The sequence below is a fragment of the Athene noctua genome, chromosome 5 (genome assembly GCF_965140245.1).
Source record: "Athene noctua chromosome 5, bAthNoc1.hap1.1, whole genome shotgun sequence".
NCBI lineage: Eukaryota > Metazoa > Chordata > Aves > Strigiformes > Strigidae > Athene > Athene noctua.
The window spans coordinates 63,206,264-63,224,661 of NC_134041.1; the positions used below are offsets into that span (position 1 = coordinate 63,206,264).

The following is an 18,398-nucleotide window of genomic DNA, read 5'->3' on the forward strand; positions in this document are numbered from 1 at the left end:
GGTTTCAGAAAGGCTTATATTTACTCTTGGCTCAGGCCAGACGTCATGCACACTTATCTTTAGGTTGGGAAAAATTGTTCCAGGATTCACCCTGGGCCATATGACACAGCATCACCAAGGACTGACTCATACGTGCCGGTTTGGAAGGTGTTATTTAAAGATAGGGTGGGGTTTTTTTACTCTAAGAAACTTTTTTTCATGTTTTGATAGTACTACTAAAGCAAAAGATGCTTCAACACCGCTCGGTTTGGTAATAGCACTGTGAGGCAGCAGAGAACTTAGAAAATATTGTTTAATGAAACAATAAACACTGACCTGACTGCTTAGCGTGCAAGGATCAGAGAAAGATTTTTTTCAGTGGGGGTGAATTGTTCATATGTTCTTTTCCTGATATACCATGATACAGGATAGCTGAATAATGCACTGAAATAATAAACACAAAGAAGTTGGGCTTATTTTTGCCTGCTGCAATAAGTGGGATTTTCATTTGGTACCTTCAAAATCCATGTTACTTGCGCTGAGGTTTGAGAAGGGATTTGTATTCGGCGACATGGAGGGGAGTGAATTTGAAGGTGTGGGGCTGCCCCAGTCCCGGTGTGCTCATGCAACAGATGGGGGGATCATGATGCCAATGACTCTACGTGAATAGCATCAGTGCCATGTTGCAGGTCAGCTGTACTGCTGGGCACGTTTCAGGTTTTTTTGCCTAATTCTCCCAGTGCTCTTTGTGTTACGTTGAGTTACGTTGAGCTGTGCTAAATACGAGTTGTGTTGAGTTACGTATGCGTTACACTGAGTTATTTTGAGTTATGTCATGCATGAGTTATGTTGAGTTACACTGAGTTTTGGGTGCATTTGTGTTACGCAGCGTGAGAACCGCTTGCCCTACACCTCTCGGTGCGATTCTAGGGAACTCTCCTATAAAAGCTTTTTGTGACTGGGCCTCCCGTAGGCTCTGAGCCAGGGCAGCAGGTTTTGCCCACCTGCCTGCAGCCTCTGTCAGATGTATCCCTCCCTCTTTTGCTACCTCCCAGGTGTCCTCTGTGGCAATGCTGCCACAATTGGAATTTGTGGCGATGCAGGAGCTGGGTCTGGCCATTGCACACCAGCTTTTCTTGCTGCAGCTGAATTTCCAGCTATGCTCTGCCCTCTCGTGGTATGCTGCTGACCTAATCACATCTCATTTCTTGCTGGTCCTGGAAAATAAATGCCTGGTGACCCCTGAAAGCTGCAGCTGGAGGGGATGGGGTGTCAATGTGCAAACATGCTGCAGTCAGATGGGTTTTGGCAAGTGCCATCTCTGCTCCTGACCCACATTCCTCTGTCAGCAGCGTCACACACCACATCCCAAAATCACCAATGTGGTTTGCCACAAACAGAGCTTAAAATAAAATGCATACTGTAGTTTTGCCATCTATTACACACCTCCTGGTCCAGAGTCCTGCCCAGGACAGATCCTCCCATCCAGAGCCTGTGGGCAGGGATAGAGGATACCTAAGAAATCTCCTAATGCCAACAACCCTCTTCTCTTAGCTATAAGTGCAGCATTTAGCTTCTCTTTCAAACTCCTAATCCAGAGAATTAGCTTCTGTTTTTATTTCAGACCTTCCCCCTCGATAATTGTTCTATTCTCTTTAATATAATTTCCTCCTTCCCAAGTGTAAATGAAGTGTCAGACTCTTGAACAAGCTGGGCAGAGGGAGGTGAAGAACTCACATTTCTGTAGATCCTGTCCCTGTTCCTCCTGACAGAGTTTAGACCTCCCAGAGGAACACACAACAAAAGCCAAGTCTGTGGTAGGCTCAGTCCATACCTTTCCAGTCAAACCAACACTTTCCAGTCAAACCAAACCCAGATTATATCATTATTTTCTTTTCCTTAGCCTTTTCAGATAGTCAAAAAAAAAAAAAAAAAATTTCCATCTGACAGCTGTACATCTCCTTCTGCTTATTTCTCTGTCTGATTTATTCTATTTTTTGGCTACCTTGCTTGTGTTTACTTTCTTCCTCGTAATTTTGCCAAATCGATTTGTCTCACTTCTCCAGAATCTCATTTGACTCAACTCTAGGGTTTCTTTCTTATTTTTCCCTTTCCTCCATCCCTTTCTGAAGATATGTATCGCAGCCTTGGCCTCCTCACCCTGCTGTAGTTCCACACCGCCCCGCTCATGTCAACGGACAGCAGTTTTCATTGCTTTCTATTTCTGATTTCAACATAGTAGAGAAGGAGTTATCATGTGGAGACCCAATTAACCACTCAGGCAACTAGGGCCACCGGGGCAGGACAGCACAGAGGGAAACCCTTGGCTTCTTTCAGTCCTGGGATAGCTTGGCTAGAGATATCCGAGTGTATTTCTGCTTTAATGCCTATTTAATGGCAGTGTGGCTGTCCTCCAAGTGGGGAGTTGGTAATCGCTCTTCGCATAGAGGACCTGAGAAAGCAACAGTCACTTAAATAAAGTCCATTCAGGCCTAGAGTGATATGTATAAATACATATAAATACTCTGTGTGTCACCACAAGGGCAGAGCTGGGAAGGCAGAAAAGCTGTGAATGATCTAAATTATATTGTCTGACGTACAGATATGGTCAACAAGTCTATAAAACAATAAAAGAAACACTGAAATTTTAAGCACAATCTTTTTCTTTTTTTTTTTTTATACAAGAGCTTTTTTCAAAATTTCACTGTGGAAGTTTGGAAGAAGATTCAGCTTCATCGGCTAAACTGTGAGCAGTCACTGATGAATGACATCTCACTACATGTGTGATGCAGACAGCACCAAATCTTTGTTCTCTAAGAAACCCAACATGTTCAACAATCAGCATGCATTGGTCTTAGCTCCATCAAAACTAAACCTCAAATTATTTGCAAATCATGTGTGGCTTAGGCCTTTGTAGCATAATATAAATAAAGTTTTGGGAGCTACTCCGAGGCTGTTCTTCCACTGCAGCGCTCTGAGTACCAGCACAAGCCTTCCCTTCCCTCATTCCCATTCATTAGTAGAGAGCATCTTGTAAATGTGTGAGACATATTCAGACCTTATTCAAAGAACTGTGAATTATTCTGACCCCCCCACCCCTTTTTGATAGTAAATGACAGTGTTTGGCCATGTTTTCCTTGGGGAAGATGTCCTGTGCAGCAACTCTGCAGTGCAACCGCTGACATACAGTAAGCTGTTACCGCAGCAGCTGCTACTTCAGTAACTAAACTGAAATTTTAAAGCTCTTAGAGTTTTATTTTCATAATTTTTCCTCTAGATCTTCCACGTCTGTGATCCATAACCACAGGAGAGCGAGCAGTTGGGGAGGCAGGGAATGGGGCAGTGTGTGGGATCCTGCCTCTGGTTTGGGGAGTCAAACTGAAGATGAAGGGCATGGCTCTTCAGAAGGGAGGAAGGGAGTCACTGGGGCTTGTTTTTCCAGGGACTGAAGGTGATGAACCTTCATGGGCCGGGGACTTCTCACCCCTGTGAGCATCAGGGGAGTCAAAACTCTTAAATCTTACCTCCTCTTCCTGCAGACGTCATCGGAGAAAAGTACATTTGGTGGGTGATGCCAGGAGGAGGCAGATGGACACCTAGGGAGTCCCCAGTGCCCCTCTGCCCTGACACAGCCCGGGGGTGTGAGCAGCCCCTGCCCCTGCCAGCCCAGCTGCAGAGGCACCAACACACTCACACCTCCTCAAAGGGGCAGCTTTTTCACCCAGCAAATGGATGCTCAGAAATGACGAGGGTGAGGGACGGAAAGTGTGTCTTTCCTCTGAAATGTGATACACTGATAACTATTTGTGTCTCTTCCAAACCCTATTTTCTGCTAATTGTGACTTAATACATACACAGCAGGCCTCTAATTTTCAATGGCAGCTTTCAGTCTGGCAGTCCATTAAGTCCCTGCCATGCCGGCAATCATTTTAAGGGCTTTTCTATTGATTGAGTCAGCGCAGAGAGCTGGCAGAGTTTTCACAGAAGCTGTGACTTAAAACTGAGGGTCCCCAGCAGAACTCTGCTGAAATCGGCAGAGGAGAGCATGTCCCCAGCCTCAGCCGCTGATGACATTGTTCCTCTGATGCAAGCAGAGGGCTAGAACAGAAGTGTGGATCAAAGCCCTTGGCAGCATCTCTGCAAACAAGGTTTCCCATGACATCGCCTGACAGCAGTTGGGTAGTTGCTCTGAGCTGCATACTTATTAATAACTAGAACCACTACTAGAATAACATTGAGCCAAAAAATTCCTTCAGTGCAGAGGTAAGTGCTGCATGATGCCCTGTGTAGGTGCTGGCAAATCCCTGTGGGAGACTGCAGTGCATGCAGGAGCCCACGGCAGCTCCCCAGGAGAGACCTCAAGGATGAGGTTGGGATGAGGCAGAAGGTCGGTCTCTTCTCCCTAGTAACAAGCGATAGGAACAAGAGGAATCAGCCTCAAGTTGCACAAGGGGAGGTTTAAGTTAGATATTAGGAAAAATTTCTATACAGAAAGGGCGGTCAAGTACTGGAACAGGCTGCCCAGGGAAGTGGTAGAGTCGCCATCCCTGGAGGTATTTAAAAGATGTGTAGATGTGGTGCTTAGGGACATGGTTTAGTGGTGGCCTTGGCAGTGCTAGGTTAAAGGTTGGAGTCGATGAAATTAAAGGTCTTTTCTAACCTAAATGATTCTGTGATTCTATGATGCTGGGGCTGTGCAGAGTCAGCACTTCCCTGTAGGATACACAGCTCCTGGACTGCACTGGAAAATATATTCCTGTGGGCATCTGAAAAGTAGTGGAAAGTATTTTTTTTCTTTTTGCACCTGCCTTTTTTCAAAATAGAAGAAAATGTATGTATGTCCATGGCACTAAGTATTGCCCCTCGTGACCACAAGATGGTAGTGCAACACAAGAATTTTTGTTAGAAAAATGCAGCTGCTCATGAAGTGTCTCATTAAACATGCCAGTGTTAGGGGTATCTAGCAGGATTAACTTTTTGTGACACTCTTGTGCCTTCAGTTTGGCTTAGTTGGAAGATGGATTAACCTCTTGGCAGAAAGATATATGCAGAACTGTGACAACTTCACTCTTTATCTTCAGTTTATTAAGCTGAAGCATACAAATCTGTGCACTGGACTCAACAGATAACAACATCCCATTTTCCATGTAAACCAGTGCCTGTTTTTCTTAGCAGGAGATCTTTTGTTTTAACTGTGCTTCTTCCAGACAGCTGAGATGCTTGGCCCAAACACGCAAGGTCTTACAGAAAACACATTTCACATTCTTCTGCAGTAGCAGCGAGAAGATTTGGAACCAACCCCTTTCCTCAGTGCCTTTACACTCAGGAAAGCTGCATGTTTGCCTGATTACTTTTGTTCAGCAGAGATAAGAGTGGAAACACAGTACAAGACACACATTTTATGAGCTCTCTGCAAAGAGCCACTGCTATACTTTGGCAAACGTGAAAATATATTGTCTTGATAGTAAGTCCAATTTCTTAGCAAATTACTGTTCTGGGGATGTAGCTCAGCTCAGTGCTCCAGTGAATAATAACAATAATATTGAATACTTTCACAGCTAGAATTGTCAACAGAAAGGTAAAGGGAACTGGAAGAACTTGAGGTGAGCTTACCCTATGTAGAGATTTGCAAAGCCACTGAATGGCAGTGGTACGCTGTCTGCTCTGGGCCTGACGAAGAGGGGTCTGACACCCAGCACCATCACATCACTCAGGAAAATCAAGTGCTATTTTATTTTATTCTGAATCACTAGATCAATACTATTTTTACAGTCTGGACTAGAGATCAACGTCCTTGTCTCGAAGATGCCCTCTTGACAGTTAATTTGCTACTTTTTGATGTTTAGTCATGCCACAACCCAACAGCATAAGGTTGCAATGTATTAAATCAAGAGATATTTCAGAGCTCATGAAAGAGATTAAGACATAAAAGCAGCCTTATTGGAAACTTCACTTTCAGAAGGACCACAGGCTCCTAACAGATCATCTATAGCTATAGTCCCTTCTCCAGACCACCTGCTCTCTGTTGAATCCTATGGTCTGGACTGTCTGCCATAGTACAGGGAATATTCAACCTTTCTCCTTCCTCTGAGTCGGAACTAGGTAAGACCTCCATCTAGCAGGGTGCTGGGTATCATTCAGCCTAAAGCAGAAATTCTGGCCATAAAGCATGTTTTGGTTTAGATTATATACATAGGCAAAGGGTAGAGATAATCTCCCCGACCACTGGTGGACTGCATGAGTCTGCAGGCAGAAATTAGAGTTTAGCACCGTACATCAGTGTGGCACAAACTAGTGTGTGTGATTTATTCATGGAATGAATGCTCATGCTAAAAGATAATTCATTAGCTTTTAGGACTGGGAAGATCATGGTGGTAGCTGACAACTAAATGGAAATATTTGACCATGGCAAATCAGGTTAGCAAACATTCTGTATAGAGTTACAGTGTTGACTCTAATTCAGAGCACAGCTGGCAGAAATCTTTAATGAAATAAATTGTTGACTGAAAAATTTACATTTGGAAACAGTGGTGAATTCATTCAGATTTTCTGATTTATGCTGCCATGATACTGTTTTTGTACTGCTAAAATAGCCCGTTCTCAGTTCTCTAACCATTTTTGGTCTGTAAGCATTTCTGAACTAGAACTAATCCATTCTGGTTGTCTAGAACTGCTTCCTTAAATTACTTATTTTAGGCTTTCCAACACCAGACTGAATCCTTTTTAAACAGTGCATTACCAGTTGGCAAAGAACCTAGAAATGGATTTTTGTTACAAAAAAAATCTCACATGTCATCCATCATGTTCACGTGTGAAATGTTCAGGATTCATGAAGTTTTCAGCATTAATTCTCAATTTAGAAACACAGGAGGTGAATAACATGTCCCCATGGAGGAGGATGGTGAATAGTTACCCTTGGTATTTGTAAATGTATTTGTCAGTCCATCAGTAAGCGGTATTGTGAGTTGACCATAAGGGTCGAAAGGGCGTGTGAAGCCAATTAGAGATGATGCTTTGGGCTTTTGATTCCTACTACCTAGACACCACCTTCATCTGACCTACTCAACATGCATTCAGGAAAAAACCCAATCATTTTAGCCCTTCAAAGGTAATTATCAACAAGAAGCATTTTCATTTGTCTCTTAAAACCAGTTCTGCCTGCAGGAAGACTGCAGACTGTAGCTGACAGTGACCCTAACCAGGAGTGTTTGAAAGCAGATTGGGAATTACTGCACATGTATATAGAAATCCGGCCGTTTTAGTCAAATTAAAAACTTTGGGTTGGTTCGAAGTTTTCCCATAACTTTCAAACTGTTTTTTTCTCAAGTCTGCATATCTCAACCTTTTTAACTAGATGTAGACATCTTTCCTGAAGAGGGAAACACATAATGTGCAACTAATTCATTAGGTAACACATCCTTTCTATGAGGATGCAAGATGCATCCTTACCCATTTATGCATTTAATAACAAGATGTTATATTGATTTTGAAATGCGTATTCTTTGCAATGGAGAAGAGTAATAGTGTAGAACCTAACAGAAAACTTCATAAAAGCTCTCCATGGCCATCAATGGACTTGACATCAAGCCCATTAGTGGTTTCCTGGGAAAATATGTGAGTGATATGAATAAATGATACGTATTCATATTTACATAAAAAAATATGTAAGACAATGGATTTGTTATACAAATACTAAATATGGCCCGTTGTTTAGATTTCAGTCATCCATTCTTACCTGGAATATAAAATTTTCTTTTACAAGAACTGTGGCTAGGAAAGTCCATTTATCTGAATATATAAATGAGACTTGGAAATTTATGTAAGTGCAATTATTCTTTATCTTCGTTTCAGAATTAAGGAAACTTAAAAACTTCAGTGTGAGTGAAGACCAGTCATGAATATGCTGACAAAGAGAAACAAAATTGTACATTGAATTCAATTAAAAATTTTAATGACTAAATGACATTGATAGTTTGAAAAAATGAATGAATAACATATATTGAAAATGAGATTATAAGTGTAATTGTAGGAAACTGACACTAATTCTGTGTTGCAGCATCTTAGAGAAGGTTAAACTTCAACATCCCCACGGAGAGTGTAAGACATCATCTTTGTACTAATGCTTTTCCACTCTACTCTTTTGCTGGGGTAAAAGAAGTTGCAATAAACTGATAAGCAAGATGCATTACATTCTCACAAGGAAAATGTGGTATAACTGTTGTGAAGTGTGCTGACTGAAGGTGAGAGTCTCAGCTCATCAATCGGCTTCTCTTTGGAATGGGAAAAATGTAAATATCCACGCACAAAAATAGAATTTAAAAAAATAAAAACTCCTTTAAGCACTGTATTTGTGGCACTAAATTTACATATTATGTCCTCTTCCATAAAAAAGCATCATCAAAAAGAACTTGTGCCAGTTTTGTATTAAAAGGCCTATAGAAATCTCTTAAAATTGCCTTCGTTGTTGGTAACATAGGTCCCAGACTTCTGTCTTCAGGTCGTCTAGTGTTTGATGCAGGACTCTTTGTAATCAGAGCTTCTTGTTTCTCACTCAGAGGTCCTGTGGAAAAGCAGAATATTATCTTCAAATATTTCACCAAAAAGGCCCACGCTAAAGAAGACAAATGACTAAATCAGAAGGTTTGCCAGGGGAAGACAAATGGAATTTGTGTTAGCAGAGATGATGTTTCAGAATATTGAATACAGGCTTAGATTAGTAAAATAAATCACTGTTACTAAATATGGAAATAATATGTTTTCCTCTCACATTAATTAATCATCTCTACAACAAGCAGGATAAATCATTTCTGGAGGAAAAAAATTTGTTTTCAGAAAACAACTATGACATCGAATATAACTTCCCGTCTATTCTGGAGTTGAAATTATTTTGTCCTGTTATTTGATGAAGTGAGTTGTCTAATACCTGGGAGCAATACCACAAGCCTCACTCACGTAAGCCCTTTTCTGGTTTGTTTTGGAGGCTGTCAGTGGGATCAAAGTGGCACACAGGTATAGTGGTGCCCCTATTCCTGAACTAAATGTAAGTCCTTGACAATGTACTTCAGCAAGATAAAAACCCACAGACTTTTCCAGCATAAACCATATTCAGGAAGAAGATGCCAAGCTCTTCATCTGTTCAATCTGCTACATTCAAACTTTCTCATCATCTAGACCAGTGTCTGGACCAGCCAGACTATTTTGCAGCCACATTTTCATCCTCTTGCTACTGTCAAATCAACATTGGGCAACATTTTGTCTGCCAGCGTTTCTCCAAGGATTAGCAACAGATGTCTCAATCAACACAGCAAAAACACAATTCCCCCCTTCTCCCCGGCTAGAAACACAACCTTTCATCATACTCAGATTTAGATTCTGGATTGGTGCATGCTGGCAGCAGCACGCACACCATGATAGCACTTCAATTTGTTCAAATTCTGTGGGATAGCTCTTGCACCTATGTAAGCCCATGACAAACAAGCCCTGACTGCCCTCAGATGCAGGACTGGCTTCTGTATGGCAAGATATATCCCTACGCTCTCAATGGGTTTGATTTTTTTCTTGAAATACCCTTATTAAGATCTTCTAACACCAGCCTTTATATGGGAATTTGGGAATTTTAATTTTGTCTGACTCCAGGCAACAAGATTAATGCATCCTTCAAGGCAGATTCCCATGCTTCTGTTTTGTCTCTTAATAAAGGAAAAATGACCTAGAAGAAGGATAATAATGATTTTTTGCACTTATCTCAAAACAGCCAAAAGACACGTACCCAGATCCAGAAACTGGAACACCATGTGCATGGTGTATTTCACATTTGATGCATGATCCTCCAAGCGAAGAACGAGTATCTGATCTTTGTCAAAAACTGTCAGCCAGTCCAAAAGATACACAACATAGAGCCCAACTTGTAACCTTACCTATAAGCACAAAAAAAAAAAAAAACCACCAAAAAACAAAAAGAAAAGAAAAAAAAATCATTCATTTTACAACACTTCTAGCAGTAACAAACCAGTATTCATCTCTGTCTTCTGGGCAAAAATCCCGATTATGTTCCCTTGAGGACTCATAAAAAGACAATATCTGAACATTTTTCAATCTTCCTCTTGTTTTCAGTGCAGCTTAAGGAAATCTTCGTAAATGGGCTTTCTACTGGTTAGAGATGTCATTTTACTAAGGGCTTGGCTTTGCACTTGCTGCATCAGCCCCAGGTGTACGTATAAGCGTTGCACGGAGACAACCATATGCAGAAGGATGCTCGGCCACCTCATCTCCATGCTCCCCCGTGCCTGGGATGATTGTGGAGACACTGAAGGCCTTCAGCCCCTGGATGAACAACAGTGGAAGGGAAGATGCTACCTTCTCCAGGCCCTAAGGCTGCTTGTTTCACCTTGAGTATCAGCTGCACCAGATCACGCTGCCATGAATAGTACAAATATTCCGATTCGGTGTCAGGAATTAGATCGGGGCATATTTGCTTTTATCCTCTGATTACAATAATTAGATTTAGATCTAAGCTGCGGTAGAAGTGGCTGCTAGACAGTGTTAATGGCGCATTGTCTGAGCACGCAATGAGAGTGCCAGACTATGTTAGACCAGAGATGTGAAAAGGCAGTTTTTCAGCCTGTCCTGACCTAATCTCTGTTTTTCTTCCCTCCTCAATTTTACATAACAAGTTGAAACACAAAAAGGGTAGTCTGGTGTTCTTAAAAGTCCAACCTCCAACTGTGCTTATAAATATTTTTCTAAATCCCTTCAGGCTCAGAAGAGAGGAACATGAATCCCAGGTCATAAGCATCTTTCATAAAAGAGACTTAACATCTTCAAGCCGCATTACCGCGAAACCAATGAAGTCAGACAACAATAGGCTTTTGCTTCTTACACTGACTCATGTGACCTACACTGATACCTAAATTCCAGTAAAATAAGCCATATTTTGGATTACTGCTAAGTCATTATTATCATAATGTATTATTTTGATGTGCGTTTTTTGGCTGCTTATAACAATAAGCCTCCAAATTTAGCAGACTTCTTCATGTGCTACACAACCATTTGAAACATCTTATTTGATTAAAACATCAGCCTAACATCTAATGCTGACGGCAGGGCAGCACTCCAGCCCTCGGTCAATGCCCCACTTCACTGAACACTGGGGCAAACGTGGAGCTCAGTGGTGGGTTTTGCTTTTCTTTCTCCTGGGAGATGGAGATGAGTGAAAGGCGTTGGCTTCATGGTATAGTTAGGGACCGCAGCACTTTGCCACATGGGCTTAGAATCTTTTTTTAAAGCTTTTGACCTAAAAGAAGAATTTTAAATAATATGTCCCCATAATTTTAACTAATATGTCCCTGTAAGTTTCTTTTTTCTTGGGATCAGCAAGAACCTTGATTTTCTTCCCTATAAGTGTGTTGCACTGACTTCTTTCTTTTTCATTGCTGTTCTTCTGAACCAGATTGCCTCCTCCCATAAAGCTCCAGTGCTTCCCCCTATACATCGAAGGCATCAGTTGAGTTTCCCAAGCCATTCTCCCCTCCATATATTAATTTCTGCACTTTCAGTTTGCTCACCCCGGCTCGGCATGCCTTTCTCCGGATAATATGTTTTTCACTGATTCTAAGTGAGAATAAGCTGACAAACATCCCTTTCTTTACAGGTTAGCATCTATCAGCAGCAACAATGTCTATGACACTTCTCTTGTTCCAGGAATATATTAACAAATAGCAAAACAAAATTCTTCTGGTGCAGTTGCACAAGTAGCAATCTAATGAGCTCACCAGGGAAAATAATCCCTACTTTTTCAATATATAGCAGACCCTGCACATAACAGACTTTAGCAACTTGGCTGAAGAAGCAGCTAAAAAAGCCCATTGAGGAGCACAGTCGGCATTTGTGTTTTATTATGAACACCTGCTTGTGGCTCTCTGGGAAGAGGCATCCTCTGTTCATTTTCAAAAGTATCTTCTTCAGGGGGTTGCCTAAGACAACAAATGAAGATTGGTTCTGCACCCCGAGGACAAAGATAAGAGGAAAAATCTTTCCTTCTGGTTCTCTCTCTACTTTTCTCTCCCCACACTGAAAGAAATGGATTTGCGCAAGCAGATGGCTGGAAAATACTGTGATACTGCCTGGCAGCAACTCGTGTCTGTGGAGGTCCTAGAGGCCATCATCAAAGACGAGCAGCTCCAGTCTACCTGCCAAGGTAAGTAAGAGGAATGTCTTCTTTGCCCTACTGCTGTGGGGTGCAAGCTTGCACAATACACTCTTTTATAGTTATTTTGTCGAGTGGAGGAGGCAATAACTTCACCCCGGAGACAAAGGAGGGAAGTATTCCCTCTGAGTCCTTTACAGCCTGAGCAAATAAAAGAGGATTGAATGGCAAACTGGCCAGACGTGATACTTCAAATCAATCTTTTCCATATTATTCTCCCCCCTCAAGCAAAACTTGCAGTTCCACACTCAAAATGTGAATTTTGGAATACTAAGCCTGTAATACTTATCCATTCCCCTGCCAGCAGTTTCTGTATTTCCTTTTATCATTTTCTGATGTGCACATTTTTTTTTTTTAAAAAAAAAGAAAGGTTTTATCTAGTTATTGGTAGTCTTTTCTTGAGAAAGAATGCATAATTTATTTTGATTTTGAGGCAATTTTGTACCACAAAGATCCTTGCCAGAGCTACTTTTTGGAGAGATCTGCAAAAAGCTTACACATTAAACCGTAATCTTCACTAAATGTGCTCTCCATACACTTGCACAATAGGAAGACTGTATTATTACTGTTGGCATTCATCAGGGAACAGACTAGGGACACAGCTGAGCCAGTACATCAGCTTTTACATGCTTAGATATATTTATGTCAAATTTATTGCAAATGAAAAGGGATAAAGTTTGTGGGTTTTTTTTTCTTGATGCTTAGTTGCACGGTATTTCGATATTTTAATAACCTTGACACAACGTACCATTAAACAAGCAAGGAATCAAATGTTCTTGGAAATACGTACGGGCATGGCATTGTTCAGGGTGTTGTTGTAGACACAGGCTCTCAATGAGTAATCCAGCATGCAATTTTCAAACAGCTGCAGTGATTCTGCCACTTTTTCATGAAAATCTTCTGCAGATTTATTAGCACTTGCAAAGTACAGATAATCGGAGTACAATCTGCAAATGAGATACGTGTAAGTAAATGACAGAGGAAATGAAAAAAAAAATATTTCTTTCCATGACAATGGCAATCACTTACATAAATCGAGAGAAAAGGTACATGTGTGTAACATTGCCCCACCGACAGCCTGTTCAGCCACTGACACATTTTCTATTCATTTTGATGGGTTTTGGCTCAGAGTAACATCCACTCCAGGGAGCTGCCAAACATCGTCCCTGCTTTCAAGGTCAGCATCCCTTGAGAACCTGACCCTAGTAATTGTGCAAGCCAATATTTTCTCCTGAAATTGCCTGAAGGCAAATTTTTCAAGTGTTTATAGATTCAATTTTTGTTATCTATGAACAGTAGAACTGATCTCAGCTGACATTGGTACCCCTCTATATTTAGTGCTCCACACTGCCATGGATACAAACAGTCCTTACCTCAAAAGTTTAAATAAAAATCAAAACCAACAGAGGAAGGGGATGGGTTAGAAAGAGTGATTTTTATGTGATTACCAAGCTGGCCATCATCAAAAATAGAAAAAGGCCCAGATTTCCTAGTTTTTGCAGACAGCTCCACCTCCAATCACATATTGTTTCCATGTTGACTTTCCATCAAAACCTCCCAATTTACAATATTTCACCTCTTGTTTTTTTTTGGATTTTTTTTTTTAATCTGAAATACTACAGCCAGGTGAACGGTTCACCTTTGTGCTACAGTCTGCAGTGCTGCATTCCCCAAGCAGTCCCACCTCTACTTTGAGGGCAGCAGGACTGACCTCACGTGTGTTTGCAGCTTGCAGGCAAGCAGAGCCCCTGCATCAGCTGCTCCTGCGAGCAAAAGCCATCAGCAACGGGAATTTCTCTAAGTTACAGCAGAGAATTATCCCCTCATGGCACGTTTTTAGCCCAAGTTTTGAGATTGCTTTGTATCATTTTAAAAAGATAATCTAAATACATTTCAGGGGTGGTGGTGAAACAACCCAAAACCTACAGGCAAGTAAAATGTCTATGTTAGCATTAATCCCTGAAACCTTGATTAAACTTTCCCAAGATAAACATGATTCAAAGAGACAGAGGAAATGCTCTGACACGGTGTAAGTATTAAATCTGCTGAACGTGGTATTCTAACTTTATTTCATATTTAAGCTTAGAAACTATGACCAGAACCCCAACAATACCTCAGGATTTTGGAGACAATTTTGTAACACTTGAGAAGGAGTCACTTCCTCAACTGTGCCTGAAGCACAAATATTCTTCCTCCATAGCACCCACCTCTCGACAGAATTCCAGAAAATCTAGGTATCTTTCAGCCTCTTTAAAAAAACACAGGTGTCTAAGACATGACTTAAAAAACTGATTTATTTAGGTCTCGTTTTATTGCTGCAGTAACCTTTTGTATTGCACTTTATTTATTTTTTAACTTCCCTAGATTTCCACAGGTACTTAAAAATTCATCATTTAATTTAGAAAGTTTAGGCCCTAATCCAGGAAAGCACTTAAGCACAGGAATAGCCCCTCTGCACTCATTATTTATGTTAGTGTTTTGCAAGAACAGGATTTGAATTCCCATATGAACCAAATGAAGACTCTATGTTCATTTAAAATGAAGGAAAGGGATACATTTGTCTCAGGATGCTTTTAATTCCATTTTTACACACTTTTAAAACGAAAAATCATAGCACACTATAGAAGATGAGGCAGAGGCACCCAGTTCTATGTATGGGAGTCACCAAGTAAGAAAGACTAATTTTTGTCCAGTTCTTGACAGGCTGTCCAATGCACTTCAGACAGCTTTCTTTAAATGAAAAAATTCCAAATCAGACCAGAGGGAGGGTACCAGGACCAGACTGATGGGGCAGGCCATTTCAAAGTGATGCCAACTGGTGCTTGAGGACCACAACCACAGCAGCACCACGTGTGTCCTCTCCCTCTACAATGGCAGACCTTGGGTCCCTCATGCTGCACCCCCCAAAGAGCCACCTCACCAGCACTGGATATAAGAGTGAGCTGGAGAGAAGCTAAGGGACAAAGCCAGTCAACTTCAACTAAATTGGGCACCCAACAGTATCTCCTGCTTGCAGAAAAATGTGTACATCAACAAGGCTTGGGCTCGCCCAGCTTGTCCCAGGGATGGCAGGACCGACTGCTCCTGGCAGAGCAGGTGAAAAGCTTCTTGCTGGGGGAAATCAGCCAGAAGGCACCACATACTGTATGGGCCTGGCTGCAATTGTATTTGGAAAGGTTTAATATGACTGCTTAGTATTTCTAATCTTCCATTTAAATAAATGCATCGTTTTAAAGACTTGCTGACATCTTAAGGAAAACTGCATTCTTGAAGACAAGTTCTCTCTCTGCAGGGCAGTTGAGATTTTCTATGTTTCTTTCCATCTGTTTTTAATTCTGGGGACATCTGCGTGGAAATAAAACCTTTGCTGATTAGGATTTCAGCTGTTCCAGCTACTTGAAATCATTACCCTCAATCACCACCCATTACAATGAAATAATGACACAATTGACACCCCCCATCACAAACCTTGATGTCCCCCAGACATCCCCGGTTGGGGGATAGACCAGACCCTGTGCAGGTTCAATCAGACCCTGCCCCAGACCCTGTGCAGCACCCATGTCCTCCTGGCTACTGAAAGGCAACTGCCCCGCTGTGTGGCATCACCAGCAGAGCTGTCCTGGCTGTCCCTTCTGCCATGGCTGCTTTTGCTTCTGAAGTTCTGATGAGCTATCAGGAACAAGGGCATAGGGAATCATAAACAAAAAGAAACCAATTTATCATAAATATAGTAAGGGAGATGAAGCTGACTTTTTATCTCACCCTTAAAAAGCTGGCAAAGAGCTATACCCACATTACAGAAGGTGGTTAAAGCAATCAGGGAATTTGTCAGTAATTTACATGAGGAAGCCACTTCAGCCAGCGCTCACACATAAAATTACCATCTGTTAAATCCTGAGGTCAGGAGATGCCATTAAAAGTTGAGAGCTGTATTTCCTGACACAGGAGATGGGAAGCACTCTCACAGCTCTGCCTCTCGCCATTAGCCATGTCCTATCCTTGGGGAACATTCATCCCTTCCTGCTGCCCAGCTGCTCTGGGTGTTTCTGGGGCTTTGCCCCAAGCACTGACCTATCCCTAAGTGTCCTGAACATCCCTATGGAGCCACAGAGAGAAGGAATTCACACCCCCTCAATCTGATCCTTTTGGACTCCTGTCTGCATGCCCTCCACCCTCCCTGTTACCCTCAGAATGATCATCCTCCTTTCAGAGGAAAGAAATGCCCCAGAAATCTGGAGGAAGACTATAGAAGAAAAGAGAAATGCAAGTGGAAAGAAGGGCATTCCTGGCTAACACAGCGGAGAACTCTTCAAGAACAGACCACACCCTTGCAAAAGCTGAGCCCTTTCACTGCAAACAAAGTCAGGAAGACCAAGGATGAACTCCTAGGTAGCTGTTGGCTGTGCAAACTAAAATTGCCTCCTGAAGCTTTATATGAGTGCTGCACTAATCAATTTTAAGATTAAAAAGGTTTGTATCATTTGCTGACTCTGGAGCTGCTTGCAATCTTTTAATCATTTTGAACAGTATGTCCCTTGAAGACACAAACCTTATTATTTAACAGGAATGGAAGCACTTCACGGGACCACTTATGCTGAGGCCTGGAAATGGGGTGCCATACTCAGTCTAGTGAGCCCTGCTGAGAACCAGGGCATATTAGCTCAGGTAATGGAATTATATTGCATTTGGCAACGTATAAATTCTTTTTTTCAGAGTAGCTCAGGTGTCCACGCATGGCACACTCTGTGGCATTTACACTCACATGCCCCTCTTTACAACACTACCACGATTACATATGACAAAATACACAGAATAAAAACCCTTGGCAGTTCTCATCATAAACCAAGTAACTTTGTCCAATACCACGTGAACATTTATTTGCATCCAAGAGAGAGAGAGAAAATAAAATTATTATAGTAAGAAAAATGTCTTGCGTACTTTAGCCACATGATCTTTGCTCACCTTTCAACAGGGTCTCTCAGCATGATGATGAGTTTGGCATTCGGTTGGAAGGCATGGATAAAATCCTGGATTAGGAAGGGAGGTTCTCCTTCACTACTGTTGTCATAAAAGAAAATCCAAGCGTTGTTGTCCCACATCGTCGAGGCACTGGCCTCCCCTGGAAATTAAAAGCATCTCTGCTAGTAACTCATTTTCATTTTTGTAATGGAGTAGAAATTGCCTGAATTTTGAACTGGTGTAGACTGATTAAAATTGACTATTAAGTTTAACATACCTCAGTTCTTGCAAATTCATCTGGCTAATGCTCCCCAGAGCCAGAACAATCACATTGCCTTGTACCTTTGTGAAAGTAGCGATGGCCAAGGCAGGTTTTATGTAATTCCACCTGAAATATAACTGTTCACTAAACACACTGTTTCCTATTAGTGGTTAACACATGCAAATATATTTCATCTGGGCTGGATCAGACTGCTCAGGGGTTTGGGCCACCCTCCAGCGAGGAGGCAGGAACTCATCACTGCCAAAGACCTGCCATGTCCTCTGTAGCACCCCAAAGGTTGGTTTTAATGGTCCTGATCTCAGAGAAGTAACTTGCTAACAAATTTGACACAAACTGAAGAAAAAAGCAGAAATCACCACTCCAGTGGATCAATAGTGCTAAGAATGTAAACAAGAGAGTCGGTGACCACATGGGAAATATTAAAAAAAAAATAAAAAAAATGCACTAACCAGCTGAATTGCGTCACTGCGGTTTGAAATATCCCTTTTTGAGAATTATCCTTTATCAGAGCTTTTTAAAATAGCTATGATTATTCATGTCGATTAAATCAATTATAACTATTATCTAACTATTTGACAAAAGGTCTATAGAATAAATAACACATTCGTTTAAGTGCCGGATTCTGATACCCCGAGTTTCTGAAGAAGTTTTCTCTGAATGTAATGCTACAGGGAGAAACACAATCAGTAACAACTCTGCCAGAACAAGGTGTTTGATGGTTCAGATATTAAATAAATGTTCTGATGCAATGTTTTGAATTGTGTAATCTTCCCTGTCTTTTTAAGTAATACGGGCATTTATGCGGCACACTACTGTTTAACGAAACATATACAGAAGCTTTTTGGAAACTTCCACTCTTTGACAGTCTAATGAGAGCTAATTCTTGTTAATGAGGTTTTTCGAATCAAAAGGAATGAGATGAAAAAATAATAATGTTGTAGGCTTACAGATGCACATGATTTCCCTTTTTCT

General features: G+C 41.4%; 1 protein-coding gene across 1 annotated transcript in view; it reads right to left on the minus strand.

Annotated features, from left to right (window-relative positions):
• Positions 1 to 5,075: 5,075 nt before the first annotated feature.
• The window catches only part of CHST15 (carbohydrate sulfotransferase 15), a 54,321-nt gene continuing 40,998 nt past the window's right edge, over positions 5,076 to 18,398 (minus strand). Inside the window, exons 5-8 of the mRNA XM_074907924.1 lie at positions 17,147 to 17,303; positions 12,975 to 13,131; positions 9,749 to 9,896; positions 5,076 to 8,539 (exon numbers count right to left, since the gene is read on the minus strand). Of these exons, the coding sequence (XP_074764025.1) occupies positions 8,349 to 8,539; positions 9,749 to 9,896; positions 12,975 to 13,131; positions 17,147 to 17,303 (653 nt within the window). The 3' untranslated portion in view covers positions 5,076 to 8,348. The remainder of the gene's footprint in view (positions 8,540 to 9,748; positions 9,897 to 12,974; positions 13,132 to 17,146; positions 17,304 to 18,398) is intronic.